The 19,689-nt window shown below is 42.3% G+C and overlaps 1 protein-coding gene across 17 annotated transcripts in view; it reads left to right on the forward strand.

The window, feature by feature from the left end:
* HDAC4 (histone deacetylase 4) overlaps positions 1-19,689 on the forward strand; it is a 259,775-nt gene that overhangs the window by 176,565 nt on the left and 63,521 nt on the right. For 7 of the 17 annotated variants that reach the window (XM_030453789.1, XM_030453791.1, XM_030453790.1 and 4 more), the window contains 6 exons: positions 1,147-1,287; positions 4,087-4,199; positions 8,099-8,158; positions 10,211-10,327; positions 10,421-10,619; positions 14,427-14,656. In XM_030453789.1, coding sequence (XP_030309649.1) covers positions 1,147-1,287; positions 4,087-4,199; positions 8,099-8,158; positions 10,211-10,327; positions 10,421-10,619; positions 14,427-14,656 — 860 coding nt within the window. The remainder of the gene's footprint in view (positions 1-1,146; positions 1,288-4,086; positions 4,200-8,098; positions 8,159-10,210; positions 10,328-10,420; positions 10,620-14,426; positions 14,657-19,689) is intronic. The other 10 variants (XM_030453803.1, XM_030453802.1, XM_030453804.1 and 7 more) reach the window with 5 other exon arrangements.

Below are 19,689 nucleotides of genomic sequence, written 5' to 3' on the forward strand. Positions count from 1 at the left end.
AGCAGACATTTCACATATGCTCAAGAGATCAGAAAGTTTACAGAGAGAATCATCTTGTGGGAGAAATCTTGACTTAAGGCTTCATTACCTTTCTAAAAACTTGCTAAGCTTTGCCGAGCAAATGTTTTCGGTGTTGCCAGCTGCCATTAACCCAGAGGCATTAGGGGCTCCCAGGAGCTCTTCTGCTTTGACTTTTGGAGAAATTAAATCTCAGGATTTGGGTACAGAAAAAGAGTCTGTCAAAGGTATGATGTCCACAGAGCAAGTCAGACTGTGGTGTCAGGAAATAATATGCACACCTACCATTGTCAGCCTTGAATTTTCTAAGTGTTTGATATTTTTTTAGATATGGTTTAGCTTTGTGGCTGTGGTGATGCAAGCAAGTTGCTCCCCAAATAAACAAACCTTCTCCTTCTGGCATTGGCTTTGGCCTTGGCCACACTTTCATGCCCTTTTTCTTGAGTTGATACTGGCTCTGATTGACTCTGGCTCATCTGACTCTAAGGTAAGTTGCTTCAGGGAGGTGAACCAGCAAAAAATTCACCTGTTTTCATTCTGGGGTTTGATTTTTGTGTTTTCTTTCCCCCTCCCCTGGCATACCTCCCTAAGCCACCTCACCTTGGAGTCATATGACTCTAAGGGTGTGGATTTGCTCATTTCAGCAACACAGCAGATAATGTCTCAGCCCCACAGTGATGCTCCACACTGACTAGGCAGCAACATCTCTGTTGGCTCACTAATTCCTGTATTGATTTGTTTAGATCCCATGAGTTAGGTTTACCACTGGTCTGGAAGCAAGTTGGACAGAGGTGGAGAACAAGGGGATGGAAATGGTGCTCTTAGCACCAGTGCAAACAAGTTCACAGCAGATCGTGTGTGTCCTTGCTTGAGAGAAATTTCAGAATGGTTGTTATTTTTTTTATTAAAATGCTATTGACTTTTATTGACAGTGAATTCAGATATATCTTAGGCTGAGACCTGTTCATTATATTACAAAGTTTTTATTCCAAGTATATGCTATTAAACGACTGACTTTGTTTAGGCCTCTACAAATGCTGAACTAACAACCCAACCTTTGCCTCGAGTAAAAAGCTACTGACATAATATCAACCAAAAATCTGCTTTCTTTCCCTTCTTTCTGCTCAGCATCTGAACCCAACCTGAAGCTACGATCCAGACTAAAGCAGAAAGTTGCTGAAAGGAGGAGCAGCCCCCTCCTGCGCAGAAAAGATGGGCCCGTGGTGACCGCTCTGAAGAAGCGCCCGCTGGATGTCACAGGTATGTCGGGTAAGCATCAAACCCGTGCTGGCAGGCACCTTCTCAGTGAGATGTCCCCTTACAAAACTGATTCCTGCACCCAGTCTGAGTCTCTCACGTGTCTCTCAGTGTTGGGGAAACCTGGATGAAGTTGGCCAAGTTCAGCAGAAGGTGATGCAGGTGTGCTATCCAGCTGTTGAGACAGCGGTACCGACTCCATGTAGGTTGTTTTGAGACATGCACAGGAAGCTGGAGATATGCCACCAGAGTGTTACATTTTTCCCAAGCATTTCTATTACCTTCAGGAACAGGTTGTTGGGGAATAAAATTTCTCAAAGGTGATCCTATGAATATCTGTGGAAGGGGGGCATAATTCATGGCTGTCGACCTCCAGAAGTAAATACTTAACAACCCAGGTTTGTTTTAGGCTTTGGGCAGACTTCCATAGTTCCTTGTTAAGTTTTAGAACATCTGAGGCCTTTTTTAACATACACATAGTTGGTATTTCTGACTACTTATTTGCCACTTTCTTGTTGAAAAAATAATTCTTCTGGGAGTAAAGTTTTTAAGGAGGGACCAGAGTAAAGTAGATCATATAGATTACCATAAAGTTAATTCTTAGCACCATCTAGAGATGCTTCTGTGTAAGTACCACTATGTAACAGCTTTTCCATACTTCAGTCTCAGTTTAAGGCACTGGGTGGTTTGGGAGACACTGGGGCAGCTGTGCACCTCTCTGTCAGAGACTTCCTGTTCACAGAGGGAATAGGTGATTTCAGAAGCTCAGCATAATTTGTATCAGATCTGAAAATGGAATTTACTTCACTCTTCATATATTGCTGTATGTCACATGAATTTTAGGAAAAAGTAAACCCTAATGGCTGAGCATTGGGTCCCAGGAGTACATTCAGAAATAGCAGTGAAAGCTCCAGCTTCTCATTGAGAATGGACCTGGTTGAGGAAGCCAGGCTGGAACCTGGCTAGAAAAATATCTCAATTTTTACAGTAAGAGGGAACTTTTGAATGGAAAAAAAAACATCTAAAATAGTACCTCTTCAGGGAATAGAAGTTATATTTAATCCATGAAGAATACATCTTCACAGAGTCACGGTTTGAATGTGTCAGGTACTTTTTCTATGTCTAGGCAGTGTACTCAAGTTCTTAATATGTTGGAGTTATTGACATGGTCCCAGAAAAAGCACGTGACACTCTGAAGTTGCTTCCCATGGGGAAGTTCAGTTCTAGGTGTTCAGGTGGGTGTTATTCAGTGCTTAGTTTTCTTGAAAGCAAGTTGCCTCCCCAAATGCACAGCCAACAAAAAGCAACAAGGCTGCATTTTTTCAGACAAAATAAAAAAAATTTTTTTTTTTGTTACTTGCTGGAGGTAGTTAGACAGCTCAAAACAGCAAAATAGTATGTACTGAATCATGCCACAAAAGAAATAAATTTGTTGAATCTCCACATTGAAACAATTGGGTTTTATTTCTACTGGAGCATCCTAGAACAGTTATGAGACTGCTGCAGCCTGACCCATTGCAGCAGCTAGGAGGTTCTTCTGGCCTTGGGTAAATCCTGTGCTTGGGGAGGAGGAAAGTTGAGGAAAAAAATTTATTTATCATCCAAAATGAAAGGAGAAACATTGGAGACTGTGCCATACTCCAAGTGAGACAAGTTCTGAGGGAAGTTTTTCTGGCTGTTGCAATTTCATGCACTGTTTCTTTTTGTTATTGTTTCTGTATCAATAATGGGGAGCCTTTGATTTCAGGATGGTCATCTCTGTGGTTTTGATTAGTGAGTTTGCAGGGACTGTGTTGATGAAATAAACAGCAAGGAGAGGATTTTCTGAGTGTTCAGGTGATAACAGAATTATTTTGGGGGATTAAGTCTACCTTGGATCTTTCCAGTGAGCTACTGTTTTACTCCCTGAGTGGAGAAGGCTTACCAAGAAAGAAAAGGCAGTGATTTGAAACAAATTTACTCTTTTGGACAAATTTTGCCTGATTTTTTGTAAAATGTGCTCAGCCATGACCATGGCCAGTTGTCCATTTAATCCCATGTCGCTCAGGGAGCTTTTAAAGCTCTCAGGAGAGTTTAATTTACCATCCTGGCAAAATATCATCCTTGTGAATCAGTCTTCAGGCAGTTTTGGGGGGCTCAGTGCCTTGGGAGCTGTGTGAGGGGCAGCCCAAGGCAGACTGGGTTTGTCTGAGGACCTGGCACAGTGTGGGCACTTCTCAAGGGACAAGGGCATCACACATGCCCATTTTGCACCAGAAAATCTTGGTGCTTCTTTGTAAAATCAGAAGTCATCTCTCATGCATGATCAGCATGAGGGCTCGGTGCTGGCAGCGTATTTCCAGTAAATCCAGATGCACCAGAAGCCAGCATGGGAAAATGTCAATGCTGAGATGGTTCCCTGGTTGTTCCAGCATGAAGTCTGATGCAATATGTGGTGAGAGGGTGTCGTCAGGTTTATAGGTTAAAGAGGGTGAGAGAAGCAGGAAAATAAAACAAGACAATCTGGCATCCTCCAGTTTGACCTCTTCAAGCCTTCCATGTCTTTTATTATCTTCCAATTGTATTTAAAGTTATTAATATACCATAAGAGAAATCCTCATGGGGAGAAGGCATAAATATGGTAAGTAGGTACTTGGACAGACCATTTGAAAGTATTGGTCAGTATTTTAAGAGCCCTGGGAAGATTTAGGGGGGGGGAAGGGAGAGGAGAAGGGTTGCTTTCCTCCAAAACAAAGCTGGAGGCTTTTTTATCTGTCTAAATACCATCATGAAGACTGTAATGCTAAAAGTTGATTTTGGATGTGTTTTTAGACTCTGCATGCAACAGTGCTCCTGGATCTGGTCCCAGCTCTCCAAACAACAGCTCCAATAACATAAGCACCGAGAATGGAATTGCAGGATCAGTCACAAGCATTCAAGCTGAGGTACAGAGCCCTTCCTCACTCACTGATTGTTAACACTTGGGTTTCTAACCAGTTTTTGCAGAGTTTTGGGAATTCAGGCCTACAAACCTGTGTGCACCATGCTATAAAAAATCCACTAGATTGTGACTTGGAGCTCACTTGGGGAATTACCTCTCAATCTGGGCTGACAGGGTGCATTATCTGTTTATTAAATCTAGCTTGAGCAAGCTCACAAGCTGCTTGTGGTAACTTGTAGTGGTTTTGTTGAGAGGAGAGAGTAAAAATAAAAGTGATTTAGCAAGGTAAAGCATAAAGAGCATTTTGGGGTCAAATGCAAGTATTTTAAAATGTGGGAAATCTGTCCTTGTGTAATGTATATAGGGTGGCTTTATTGTGTTCACTAGGCTAGTCTAAATATGATCAAACCAGAACTGGATTAAAGGGAATGGATTTAACCTTTTACTCCCTACTTAGGGATTTGAAAGCTTGGGGCCTGCTGCCATGTGCTAGTTTATAATCTTGTAAGGTTTCACTGTCACTTGAGGCATCTGCTACAGATGTCAAGGGCAGGGTGTTGCACTGGGTAAACTGGGGCTTGATTCAACACAGCAGCTCCTGTGTTCAGGGTTACTGGAACCCAGCTTTTCCTAAGGGCAGATATTGGGATGTGGGCCAATGACTCCCAGTATAAATTCTGCGTGTAGTGTGTGGTTGTGTAATATTACTGGTGCATTTCGTTTTATCCATCTTACCATTAGCTGTTCAGCCCATGAATGTAGTGTTTGTCCTGACATCAGGACTGTAAAAACAGGCTTGGACTTGTTCTCCCTAAATTGTAATTTAGAATTGAAAGGAGCTTCTTACGTTACAAATGTAAGCCCTTATTGCTTTCTAGTTGTGTACAGATTTTCACTTTATTTTTATTTCTAATGTAGTGTAGCATCATTTAATATGGGGAATATGCCTTCTACTCTACCGTCTCCCCTACCAAATTATCCAACACACAGAATCGCAGACTGGTTTGGGTTGCAAGAGACCTTAAAGATCATCTAGTTCCAACCCCCTGCCATGGATAGAGACACCTCTCAGTAGACCAGTTTGCTCTGAGCTACATCCAACCTGGCCTTGAACACTTCCAGGGATGGGGAGGCCCCAGTTTCTTTGGGTGGCCTGGGCCAATGTCTCACCACTTCACAACAAAGAATTTCTTCCTAATAGCTCGTCTAAATCTCACCTCTTCCACCTTGAAACCATTCTCATGCTATCACTCCATGCCCTTGTAAAAAGTCCCTCTCCACTTTTCCTGTAGCTCCTTCAGATACTAGAAGGTGCTCTAAGGCCTTGCCAGAGCCTTCTCTTCTCCACTCTCATCTGCTGTAGACCTTGCAAGCTTTAGACAATTATTGTAAAAATTAAGACAGTGTAAGGTACAGTTTTGACTTGACTGACAGTTGAAGCTGCTCTAAAGAGACTTGACGTTTGTTTGAGATGCACAATCACCATGTAGGAGTTTGGAGCAGCCCTCTCAGAGACAGCAGTGCTTATCCGGTATTATTGTGCCGGGTCCTGCGCTTTGGCCACAACAACCCCATGGGGAGCTCCAGGCTGGGCACAGAGTGGCTGAGAGCAGCCAGGCAGAGAGGGACCTGGGAGTCTGGATTGACAGGAAGCTGAACATGAGCCAGCAGTGTGCCCAGGTGGCCAAGAAGGCCAATGGCATTCTGGCCTGTATCAGGAACAGCTTGGCCAGCAGGTCCAAGGAGGTGATTCTGCCCCTGTACTCAGCGCTGGTGAGGCCACACCTCAAGTACTGTGTCCAGTTCTGGGTCCCTCAGCTCAGGAAGGAGATTGAGGTGCTGGAGCTGGTCCAGAGAAGAGCAAGGAGGCTGTGAAGGGATCCAGCACAAGTCCTGTGAGGAAGGGCTGAGGGAGCTGGGGCTGTTCAGTCTGGAGAAGAGGAGGCTCAGGGAAGACCTCATCACTCTCTACAACTCCCTGAAAGGAGGTTGGAGCCAGGGCGGGGTTGGTCTCGTTTCCCAGGCAGATATCAGTAAGACAACAAGGCATGGTCTTAAGTTCTGCCAGGGGAAGTTTAGGTTGGAAAAAGTTCTTTACAGAGAGGGTGATCAGGCATTGGAATGGGCTGCCCAGGGAGGTGGTGGATTCTCCATCCCTGGAGGTTTTTAAGAAGAGACTGATGTGGCACTCAGTGCCATGGTCTGGTACCACAGTGGCAGTGGATCAAGGGTTGGACTTGATCTCAGAGGTCCTTTCGAACCCAGCTGATTCTGTGATTCTGGATCAGATCTGCAGAACTGAAGACCAGCCAAGCTGAGGGCACATGTTAGAGTTGTGTTGGCCTCAAGAAGACCAGTGCTTACTTACTGGTTTTGCTGATCCAGGAGCTGCTGATACTTTCTACACTTGGCAAACTTTCTTGTGATACAAACAAAGCAGGCAGCTTCCTGTAAGTCAGTGTTAGGTCTGGCAGGTAAGTGTGCAGCTGTAGCTTTCTCTTTTAACAATTCGTTTTTCAAGTAAATAATTTAAGCTAATCATCTGTGACTAGACCACCAATACCTAATAAAATGGACACATAAGAAAAACTCTTACCATCAACTGCTTCTAATTCAGCAGTTTTCTAAGTTAGTCTGAGGCATGAGTGGTGCGTATGATTTGGAAAAAACAATTCCTCTACTGCCAGAGCCTTTCCTGGGATTGACATTGCCTCTTTTGTAACTGTACTGCAGTGGGTAATTCACAGCTATATCACTGCATGTAAGGAAAGCATCCTCTTCATCTAGGCTTTTAACAAGAACAGCATTTGACACACCATCTCCAAACAGACTCTGCAAAAAGGAGGAAGAAAATCTAATTTTCTGTTTCCCTGAAGAAAATGTCCGGGGTGTTGTGGGTTTTTTCACCTTTTTATAACTTTGAGGAAATAGGAAAAATATAACATACAAATGACTGTGCAGTTCCAATTTGAAAGCTGCCCGGAACTGTGTTAAGTATATTGGATTGTTGCCATCACAGAACAGAATAAAGCATAAATCACTGTGCAATGGCAAACAGAACATTGATAACCTGTTGCACAAACTGTTCTCCCATTCTCAAGTACACATTCCAGGCGTACTCGAATGGATTAGCTAAGTGTCCTAGTCCTTTGCATTTGTTTTTTTTTGGGAAAAATAACTCTGCTCTTTGTTCCAGCATCTCATATTGTGTGATGCATTAGCCTCTTTATGTTCATTTGGGAAAAAATAACTGGGCAAGGTGGGACTTTGTTTCCTTTAAAATCTTCTGCAGTAGAAGTAGTATTACCTGGTAGCCAAGTGTTAGAGATTTCTTAAATGGTAGTTCATCAGGCTTTCTATTGTCCCCACATTTAAATATTTAGACATAATTAATTTGCTGGGGGAAAAAAAAGTTGCCAACTTCAAGTGTTTTACACTTACCTTCATGTTTTATTTAAAATGAGAAATACATCTTTATGCTTCATAGTTTGCTAGGTTACCTCTTGAACCATTTCAGATATTGGAACATGCTCTTTGAATTCCACATTTAAGTTTCAGAGCTTGCCGTCAGTGTGGAAAGACTGCAGCTCTCTGCCTCCTTTTAAAATAGACAGTATCTATTTTTAAGTACTGTTTTAAATCTAAATGTTTTTTCGTCTCTGAAAGGTACATGATATTCATTGCCATTGCAGTTGCTACAAGACTATAAAAAGTTCTTGACTGCAGATGAAAACTGTAACATTCTGAAGCTGTTCTCTTATGTGCAATTCAAACAACTCTTGTGTACAACTCATAGATGGGATCTGGATATTTAAAGTTATGATAATGCTGCTAACTATCATATACTGAGAGTGCCAAACTGCTGCATTTTTTCTCTTCACTGTTTTTCAAACAAATCCCCAGGAGACTGAGGCCCAACTACAGGCTGTTCACAACTACAGATTGTTCAAAGAGAAAATGGATGTAGGTTTGTTTAGTTTCTGATACCTGTAAAATATTTCATCACTCTGCTGACAATAACCTTCTTACACTCAGTACAGCATGCTAGCATTATGTAATTTAAATTAAAGCAAAATTGCCAGTCTTGGTCAGATTTACTTGGAAGAAGTGTGAGTGAGCACAATCACATGCCCTTACCCGATGCCACTCAACAGCAAAATGCTCCCTGCAGATTTCTTCCTTTGGGGTTGCAAATTGTGAACTGAGATCTTAAAACCAGATTTACTAGTTTTACAGGAGAACTGATCCCTAATATCTTTTCAGTGAGCTTGAATGATGTTTATGAAAACACAAGAAGGCAAAAGGAAATAAGAAAATCTCTTGGCAGATGAAAGTTTGCACAAGGCCATATGAAAGCAAGGTGGTTTTGCTGAGTGTCTGAACTGGAAAGTTAGTGGCACATCAGAAAGTCCATTTGAAATGGCAGCTTACTCTGGTGATGGTGCAAATATGGTTGTGGGATGGTTTTGCTCCTCCTGCCCTTCTTGCACAGCCAGCACCAACCTCAGGGCAGAGGTCTGGGGTCCTGATCACATTGTCAGATGTATTTTGATTGATCAAAGAGGCAAGATTGCTTTTGAAGGTTGCTTTATAGAAAATGTTTGGTTTTCAGCATTAGTTCTGATGTGTTTTGTTTTGTGCTTTTTTTCTCCTAATAGGTGGCTTCAGGTTTTTTTTAAGCTTCACCTTAGAGTCTTTGAGGGAGAAAAATAAGGTTTTATTAACCAGAGTTGTCCCAGCCCTGCAACCTGGGAAATAACCTGCAAAGCCTCATTGACTTACAAGGCTATGAATTCAGGTCTAAAATACAGAAAGCCATTCTTCAAATCTCTGTTAAATCAGTATAGATTGTTCTGTAGTGTAATATTAAGTTAATCGTAATCCATTTTTTTCACAATAGCATGAGATAAACAGTAGAAATTCTATAGAAAGCTTTTTTGAAAGCTGTACTCTGTTTAAGTTTGAAAATAATCTGCAGAGAATTCAGGGTGATCAGAACTCTTGTTTCCTAACGGGAAAATTGTGCAGGAAAATTATTAAAATATATAATCTTTATAATGGGTTTTCCATCATGAATTTCAAATCAATATTGTTTTGAAATTAAAGATATTCTTACTTAAGTGTTCCTGCTTTATACAGTAATTCAGTAAGTCTCACATTTCACCCTGAAAATCAGGAAATAGCTACATAAATGCAACCTTAACGCTTTTTGATGAAATTTTGAAGCCTGATTTAAGCTAAAGTACACTAGTAAATAGCATAAATTGTCTGTGATTTGTGAAAGAGAACAACAGCCATTGTAATGCCATTTTGAAATGGTAATTTTTTTAGCTTTAAAAGGACAAATACTTGAAAAGGGCAAGTAAGCTGTTAAATCATCTTTGCCAAAGCTTGTTGCAGTGGCACTGCATAAGGATTGAGTGGAAGCAGAGCTCTGATTGGATTGCAGGGATCATCTTTAGTCTCCAAGAAAGATCAAATAAACTGTAAAAGACCACTCTGTGAGGCCAGGTTGCTGGTGGTAGTTGCAGAGTGGGAATTATCTATGTTTGTTGTCCTGGTCTCATGGCCCCTGCAGTGGAGTTCAGGGAGTGCATCTAGTGTGTCAAAATCACAGGGTGTTAGAGGTTGGAAAGGACCTCTGGAGATCATCATCCAATGCCCCTGTCTAGGGCAGCTTCCACGTGGTGGCATCTGGGTAGGTTTAGAATGTCTCTGGAGATCATGACTCCACCACCTCTCTGAGAAGCCTGTTCCTATGCTCTGCCACCCTCACAGTAAAGAAATTCCTCCTCATGTGTAGATGGAACTTCCTATGTTCAAGTTTGTGCCAGTTGTCTCATGCAAAGTTGTTACCTCTGTGCCTATTTAGGCTGAATGTAAAGCACAGCTTATCTCCCCTGTCCCTTATTTCAATTCTGTGTGTTTCTGATGTGTCCTCACAGCAGGTGTATTGTGTCCTTGACATTTGTGGATGCTCTCTCACCAAGCCAATGTTCTTGATTTTGTTTGCAGACCAGCCTGGCTCACAGACTTGTGAATCGTGAAGGCTCAGTAACACAGCTTCCGCTCTACACATCTCCTTCTTTGCCCAACATCACACTAGGACTGCCTGCAACTGGTCCTTCCAGTGTAAGTGGAGGGGGGGGGAGCATGCAACCTTTGAAATGTTGCTTGCACCAGTTCATCCCTAAATGTGCTGCTCCATCAATTCTGCATTTTTAGGGAGGATCAGCACAGCAGGAAGCAGAGAGACTTACTATCCCAACCTTACAGCAGCGGATCTCTTTATTTCCTGGCACCCACCTCACTCCCTACTTGAGCACTGCAACATTGGAAAGAGATGGGGGAACGGCACATAACCCTCTTCTACAGCACATGGTCTTACTGGAACAGCCAGCTGCACAAACACCCTTAGTCACAGGTGAGCACTCCATAAATGCTGTGTGAAACTCAGTCCCAGATGGGGAAGGAGAGCAAGTTACATCACCTATTGGGTTTTTGTAAAGTCTATTCTCATGTACAAAAGAGATACAGCAACATCTATACATTCTGTAGATATTAACAGATAACCTGCAGGATGTATTTGTTGACAGGTGGGATACTGGTGGCATTTGCAAAATCAAGTTTCCCACCTCATCCAGAGGTAGGAGAAGTCTGCCTTGTCACTTTGAAGAAATGAAAATAAATCATATTTACTTCCATAAGTTTAAGTTTATAGGTCACAATCATAAATGACGTAGTTAGAATTCTGAACACTTTAGATTAAAGTGAAGACAAAAATGTTGTGTCTTATGATTACCCTTCCTGTTTGTCACAGATGGTTTCTATTCTGTATATGAAAGGCACGCATTTACAAAATCTCAGATTAAAATACTTGCTTTTCATCATTATTATAAATGGCAAAATCAACTGCATTCAAACAGATTGTATTTGTTTGTATATGTTACATTTGCAGTATGCTAATTACTTTGAATCACTCCTTGTGTCATATTTGCAGAATTAAGTACCTGTGGGAAGGCGTATTTCTATAAATAGGGTTGAGTCAAAGCAATAATCCCCCGTAGGATGAATTTCTGTTTTACAGTGTGCAATGCTGGGTCGAAGGATGTTCTTCCTAAGTAAGAGACATGTTGATTTTTATTTCTTTCATTCCTTTCCTATTGGAAACTCTTGAGATGTGTTGATCGCTGAAGTGTTACAGCACGACTCTGGTTTGGCTTGTGTCTGGTTTTACATTCACATCCCAGGAATACACATGAGATTATAAAAAGATTATAAACATGGACATCTGGGGAAGCTGAAACCCAGAAGTATGGTATTTAGCTAGCATGCTCAGAGCCCTGAAGAGGGTGTGTGCAGATTCCTTGAACCTTTATGTAATGTTCTGTTGTCTCCTGCTGCCCTGGTTGCTGTGGCATGATGAATTTACCCAGATTCATGACATGGCTCTTCACCAGTTACCCCTTGCCCAGGGTGTATTGATGAAGAACCACTGGGGAAGATTTCCTCTTTTGTCCTATCCCCTAAATTTTCTTCTCTGTTTGTTGGTGATGTTTGCTTTAAAGCACACATAGGAAGAACTGCTGTTCATTTTCCTATCTGACCTCTCTCAAAGCTTCCCTCAGGTTACAGTTGACTGTGTTTGCTTCCAAGTGTGTTCTTGCTAGCCCACCTGCTACGTGTGGTGTTTTCAGAGCAAGTACAACATGTTGTAAACCAGCACTTGGTAGAAATGTTCACTATACAACAGAGCAACACAGAGAAACACACGTTCCAGATGCAGCAACTGAAAGAGAGCAAGCTAACACATGGTCTCCAAAGCCCTGAGTGGACTGGCTGCCAAACTACATTTAGTACTTCAGACTTCCTTGGAAGCAAAGTGGAGTTTATTGGTATTCTGCCTTCAGCTCTGGAGATGTCTCTTGACATCTGCAAAATGATGCAATGCAATGGCATACTCTTTCTGTGCTGGAAGGTAGACCTGGGGGGTTTGGGAAACTAGAGCAGAATTTCTTAGGTCTGCTGTTCCTCTTTTGACAGATCACTCTGGATAATATCCTTCACTTTGACCTATGTCAGCCTATGTTTTCCCTGTCAACCAGTGTTTTTTCCCTGTGCTTGGCACTGGTGAAGCTGCATCTCAAATCCTGGGGTCACTTTTGTACCCCTTATGGAAAGGGATGGAGTGTGTCCAGAGAAGGGCAACAGAGCTGGGCGAGGGTCTGGAGCACAAGACTTATGAGGTACAGCTGAGGGAACTGGGGGTGTTCAGCCTGGAGAGAAGGAGGCTGAGGGGAGACCTCATCACTCTCTACAGCTCCTTGAAAAGAATGTTGGAGTGACATGAGGGTAAGAGGAACTGTGCTGTAAATGAAATGAACCACATCTTGCCAAATCATTCCTATATTCATAGAATCATAGAATCATAGAATCATAGAATTGGCTGGGTTGGAAGGGACCTCAGAGATCATCGAGTCCAACCCTTGAACCACCGTTGTGGTTGCTAGACCATGGCACTGAGTGCCATATCCAGTCTCTTTTTAAATATCTCCAGGGACGGAGAATCCACGCAACAGACGTATATGTAAGTGTGTACACACAGATTTTATAGACATTAATTTATAAAATAAGATGTCCTTTTACACGATGCCTTTCAGAAAAGCAAAGGGTGGGAGAAACTAGGTAAATCTTTCCCCAAGAAGAGAGACCTTTAAATGAGTCAGTTTTTTCCATGTAGGGCAGTTCTATGAATCAGCAGGAAAAGAATGTCCAGGGGTAGAAATGTCAAGGTGTATCCACTGTATTCAGCTGGCTGCATATTCCTGGGCATCTTCACCCTCTTCTTAACCAAAGACTAAAGAAAGAGAAGATATAATTTCTCTGACCCTTGAACTGGACATTGACTTGGACATCTCTGAATGCTACTTACTGCTTTTGCAGTCTTTAATTTGTTTTATACTGTGAGGAAAGCAAAAGAGTACATTTTTCTTTTCTTTAAAGCACGTGCAGGCTTAATCCACAGTAGGGAGATAGCACGCCACACCAATGATACATTGCTATCCCAAGGTGTAAGGAGCAAAAGTAAAGGCTCCTCCACCCTTGGGCTGGGCTTTGTATTGGGCGTATCTTCGTGCCCCAGCTTTCTAGGAAGTATGTGAAGGTTTGTTTACAGAGAGCAGAGCATGAACTGGCTGACCTCAAGACCAGTCAAAAAGACAAGACACTTTCTAAAGACATGCCCTTGATGGTATTCAGGTAGGTTTTTCACGTGGTAGTCATCAGAGAAACTCAAATTGCCAAGGGCATGTGAGTAATGCAAGTTATCCCAAAATAACCTTATGTTTTCATTGAGTTACAAACATGTATATACAGTGATGGAAACTATTCTAGCTATTTGTCATCTTGGCCTCTAACTTACCTTCTTTGTCCAGAAACAATGAAGCCTGATGGCTCCCATATTCCTGAAATGCTTCAAAGGAGTGCCTTTTTCCAACAGAAACTTAGTCAGGGTTTATCAGATGGAAATTTTCACTCTTAGTAATCACAATGGGGTGGGGTGTAGCACAGCCAAGGGCAGATGTGCTTCCCTCTGGTATAGAGCAGGAAGCAGCTTCATAAGCATCCATCATCCTTCAGTGAGCCCTGTGTGGGGTATAATTGCAGAATGCTGCAGGGTAGCAGCTTGGGTTTGGTATTTTCATAGAACCATAGAATCTCAGACTGGTTTGGGATGGAAGGGACCTTAAAGATCATCCAGTTCCAACTCCCCTGCATGGGCAGCGACACCTTTCACCGGACCAGCTTGCTCCAAGCCCCATCCACCCTGGCCTTGAAATCTTCATAGAAATCTTTTTCTAGAAAGAAGTCCAGGATTGCTCACTGTACCAAGGCAAGCTTTAGGACTTCAGCTTCTCCAAACTCCCCCTGTGATCTTAATTCATGGAAGAGTCCATAAGGTATTGTGGATTTTATAAAATGAAACATTTTCCTGGGGTGTGAGTAAACAAAAAACAGAGAATTCAGAAAAAAAGCAAAGTATTACCCCATCCAATGGTAATTAATTGTAATCTGTTCTCTTCTAAGGATGGTTCAGCTGTAAATGAAAGGTGGCTGGTTGTAACGTTATATATCATTGTCACCATCAGCATTACTCAACAGACCTTTTCTCCCTTCCTTTCTTCTTCCTTTTTTTTCTTCTCTGCTGTTTTTTCCTCCATATTATCTTCAGACTGGTATCTTTCAGGACTGCCCCTCCATGCACAGTCTCTGGTTGGTGGAGAACGGGTCTCCCCTTCAATACACAAACTCCGGCAGCATCGCCCGCTGGGGCGCACGCAGTCTGCTCCCCTTCCCCAGAACGCCCAGGCCCTCCAGCAGTTAGTGATCCAGCAGCAGCACCAGCAGTTCTTGGAGAAACACAAACAGCAATTCCAGCAACAGCAACTGCACATCAACAAGGTAGGCATGATGCTTTTAAAGTCATTCTTTCTCATACAGCATCACCACCAGCTTCAGGTGACACTATTACAGAATTTATGTATGTGGTCTGGACCTCCATATCCACCTGGCCTGAATCATTGAACCTCTTTTTTCATGATTTGGAAAAAAAAACCATTTAGAAGGATTTGGACATCTATCACCAAGGCAAGGATCAATACCCATGTTGCAGGCAGTAGAAAGGCAGTACGGTTCAAACTTCTGGCTTTCCACTTTTCCATTATTTTTTAAAGTTGTCATTGCTGCCATTCATCCGTATCAGGATCTTTTGTCAGTTTTGTAGCACATAATATAAAATGCTGTCAAGGAACATGCAGAACATACCTACTGTGTGTATATTTTCTTTGAAAAGGAGAAGAGGCAGTAATGTGGATTTGAGAAAAAAATAAATAATAATTGCAAATGAAGATACTCAGATTTATTGCAGTATTTTTCACTAGAATAACCTTTGAAAAGAGAAAAGCTTTTCCCACCTCAGTCCAGAATCTCTCATCTGTGGCCCTGTGTAAGCACTGGAGCATTCTATCCATTTCTTCTCCTGAAATTGAGAACAGTATTGCTGTGCATCCTGCAGAGGTTGCTTTGAAGATTAATTAGTTGTGCTTCAAAAGATTGTTTTGAAGAAAGCAGGTCCTACACATATCATCTTGCTTTCTGTAGATCACTTAAAGAACATCAAATGGACATTCCTGAGCACCATTCATCAGTGTACAGATTTTCCTGTGTAGCCAAAATCCCATGCCTGGGCATCCCAATATTACAATAAAGGTGAAACAAAGCTGCTTTAAGATGATTGCATTGAGTAGGCATTAAAAAAAAAAAAAGAAAGACAAAATCGGGGTATTTTAGCCTTTGGGAGGGTAAAACTCAACATTTTTGTGCAGGAGGTCTGCTGACAAGTGGCATGGATGGAGCTGAGGTTTCTACCCAGAATTTTAAAGAGCACAGTCTGCTGCTAGACTGGCCATATGGAAACATGGTAGAAGAAGAGAGAATTTGATCATAATCAATGTGTTATTTTCTGACCGATCTGTACTGTTTTGAGGCTTTCTAAAGAGTTTTCTCAAGGATTTTAGGTTAAGGGTTGATAGAGCTAGCTTAATGATGATCTTAAAGGGGATTTCCAACCAGAACAGTTCTGTGATTTACAGTGGTGGCTTTCTTGAAGAGCCAAGCAAATCTTGTAGTAGGTTTCAGGCTCAGGAGGACAAGTTTCATTGCAGCCAGACCTTTCTTATAGCTGCAGTTTAATTTATGGTGGAGGCCTCTCCAAATATTTTCACTGTTCCACTCCTGTGAGAAAATACAACAACTGGGAGCTAGATTTAACAAAAAAACAAAAAAACAAAAAAAAAAAAAAAAAAAAAAAAAAGAAAGAAAGAAAGAAAAAAAAACCCCAAACATAAAAACCACCATCACACAAGCCCCCAAAACTTTGTTTATAGACTGGAGCTAAGGCAGGATGATTACACAAGTTACTGACGTCAATCATGTACTTCTGGAGAGCTGCCACCACGCACCGCGGGTGCCAGCCCTGGGCCTCATTCAGCCCCACACACCGGGGTGGTGGGGAGCTGCTGCTGCCATAGAAATTTCCCTTATTCCCCTCCAGACACGCTCCGTGAGCAGGAGAGTCAGACGCGGGGTGCTAGGTAGGGTTTCTTTGTTGGGAAATAAATGTCAGCTCGGCAGCTTGTTTGTTTGAGGTTTTGAAGACTTTTCTCTTGCCAACGCTCGGAAGCGTCCAAAGCCTTCGCCGTGACGTACCCACTGAACTCATTCAGACTTTCTCTTGGACCTCCCAGGAGCTGGAGAGAGTGTGTCTGAGCAGAGCTGAGCGAGTCCTCCAGCAGCCCTCAGAATTTCAGCTTTGTTAGAGCCTTGCATCCACAGCAGAGGCAGGCAGGAGGTGGGGGTGTTGTTTAACTGATTGCACGAGGGCTGATTCTCTACGTTTTGATTTATATAAGTCATGAGTTCAGATGGGTTTTGGTGCTAGCACTATATGCGTGTGGCAAATTTATCCCATGGGATAGCATCCAAGTGCTGACATGGAAAAAGACTTTTCCCAGACGCACAGATATTTTAAGACCCTGATGTGTAGCAGAGTAAGGGCACAACTAAAAATAATGTCATAGATTGCTGCCTTTTAATTATTAGCAGAACTGACAGCACTGTTTGTTAAGCTTGTGTTGGATTTCCTGCAAATAATACGAGGCTGTTTTCAGTTGCCTGTGATTTTTCTGAACTTTAAGATTTTGGCTTTGAAATTTCCCTGTTAGGTGTCAACATCAGATGAAATTTTGGGGAAGGTTGCAACCATATCAATCCTCATTGTTTCCAAGAAGATGGCTAAGGAAAAACATGTTGTTTTACTGCTAAATAAGAATAAGAACAGTCATCTAGGGAATTTGGCTGTGAAGCCTGAGGCTTTGGAGCAGTAGCTTGAAATTGAACAAATGACGACAGGGTGGGTGGCTGAGCAGGGAAGGAAACTGCAGAGGGATAGGGTGGGTGGGATAGGAGGGACAAGGCACCTTGGTGTGACTGGAGGGGACCTTTTCTCCTTGGGTGCAGTTCCTTTCAGCATGGGCTCTGGAGTTCCTGGTCTACCACTGTATTGACAGGAAATTGGGGATCACTTGAGTGCAGAGAAACTCATGGTTCCTCCTCCTTGGGAACGGGTTGTGACTCCCCTGGCTCAATGCAAGGCTCTGTATGGAAAATGGATGTCCTAACCTGTCTCGTCGGGTGTTCATGTTGTCACCTGTGGTGACATTTGCATTTGCATAAAGGAGGGAAAAAAACACAGAGAAAAAACCCAACATAAATCCACACACAGGTAAATGGAGACAAAGAGACTTGCATGAATGAAACGAGCAGTATTGATGTGTCCAAGCTGACCTCTCAAGTGAGGACATGGGCGCAGTCAAGTCTCCTGTGCAAGATTCACTCGCATTTTCTTCTTTCACATCTTTTTGATTCAAGTTTTGGTGATGAAATGGTATCTCTTTCACAAGACTGAATAAAGTACAGAGTAGGGGAAGAGTGAGGCTCCTCTCTGTTGTCATGCTGCCTCGTTTGGCATTGTAGGAAACTCAATGAGCGGAAGAGGGAAAGAAAGGGTCTTAGGGCTGAGGCAGCTTTGACACTGTCACAGGGAATTGGCTTTCTCCTCTCTGTGACAGATACACATCAAATCAACTGTGTCATATTGAAACCCCCATCCAGTATGTAGTTTGGCCATAATCCCTGCCCTAGTGGTACATTTGATGGCACAAAGTGAGCAGCTCCACTCCCTGCCTGCCATTGAGTCACTGCAAAGGTGACATGCTGAGAGCACTTGGGTGCTCTGCTGGTGATCACCTTATAAAACTCACATTATAAAAATCTTGTTTTGCCATACAGTAAGTATATGCAATGATCCTATTCCATCTTCCACACTCACAGCCTCACTGCAGACTTCAGTCTTCTTTAAGATGCAAATTTTAATTTTTTATTAATGAGAGAGAGGAGCTGTGATACGCATGTGGATATATTTTTGTCATAGCAGCAAACTAAATGAAGTAGAATGCTTTTCTCTGAACAAATTCTAGGTATTCTGAGTTGAAAGTGTTAGCATTTCAGCATGTTAGGTCTTGAAGCAGCAGTTCCCTTTCTAAAGAGATATATACAAGTGAAATTTCTGTAAATCCTATGCCAAAAACCTCAACTTCTTACCTTTTGATAGTGAAGATGAGTATTTTGGCATTAGTGCCCCGGATGTATAATTCACAAAGCCTTACTAGAACAGATAATCTCCCTTTTAGCCCTGAATTGTACTGTTAAGCAGATTAACATATAGCTTTTGTGGTCAAATCATGGTTCTTCTGGGTAAATCTCATTTTTAGTACATTCTGGAAAGTGAGGTGTTTCTCATGCTGTGGCATATATGTGGCAACATACATACACCAGACTACAGTGCCTCAACTTGTCTGTGGTACAGCAGCACTGGGTGGATGCGTTTTTATTAACACCTAGAATTTAACTTTGCTATTTCCTGATGAATTTTTTTTTCTTTTTTGGAACACGTTAACTGTTTAGCCTCAAATGACTCTGTGAGTAGGTTTTCCTATCTAATTTTTAATTTGTAATATTAGGAAAATTATGTGTTTTATGTTGTATTGCACAGCATTCAGATACAGTTGTTTCCCTTTTAATAGTGTAAGAGAATATAAGATATAACTTTGCATATAACCAAATGTTGAAAAGATCCCTCCTTCAGCATTCCTGCCAAGTGTCTCTAATTGCCAGGAGCCGTTGTTCTGCAGGGCATCTCTTGCTGCAGATCTTGTTATATGGAGATGTCTACCTGATACAATCAAGCCCATAACTCCAATTATTTGGGGTGGAGGGTAGGGAGAAAACACCTCTGCTGGTGTCAACATGTTTTCTTCTCGCTCCACCTCCTTTTCTCCTCCAGGCTCTCCATATTCATTACAGTTCAGTTGGTCCCTCTGGTCTAGGCATAGAGACCAGCAGTTTCCTGGTCCTTCCAGCTGGTGGGCTGCCTCAGACAGTTGTTCTCTTCCTCTGTCTCATCACTTCAGGAAGAGGAAAAAAAAAAAAAATTCTTGACTTTGGCTGCTGCGGAGGGCTCTGCAAGCTCTGTAATACATAGGCTGTGCACAAGTACAGCCTCCCCCCCATCGTCCCATATCATAGAACCCCAGACTGATTTTGGTTGAAATGGACCTTAAAGGTCATCTAGTTTCAACTCCCCTGCCATGGGCAGGTCCATGTCCCACTAGACCAGGTTGCTCCAAGCCCCATCCAACCTGGCCTTCAACACTTCCAGGGATGGGGCAGCCATAGATTCTCTGGGTCTCACCATCCTCACAGGAAAGAATTTTTTCCTAATATCTCATCTAAATCTCCCCTTTTGTGGTTTGAAACCATTCCCCCTTGTCCAATCACTGCATGCCCTGCATCTTTCGTTTTCTCCTTAGTCTATA

Source organism: Calypte anna, chromosome 7, assembly GCF_003957555.1.
Source record: "Calypte anna isolate BGI_N300 chromosome 7, bCalAnn1_v1.p, whole genome shotgun sequence".
Taxonomy (NCBI): domain Eukaryota; kingdom Metazoa; phylum Chordata; class Aves; order Apodiformes; family Trochilidae; genus Calypte; species Calypte anna.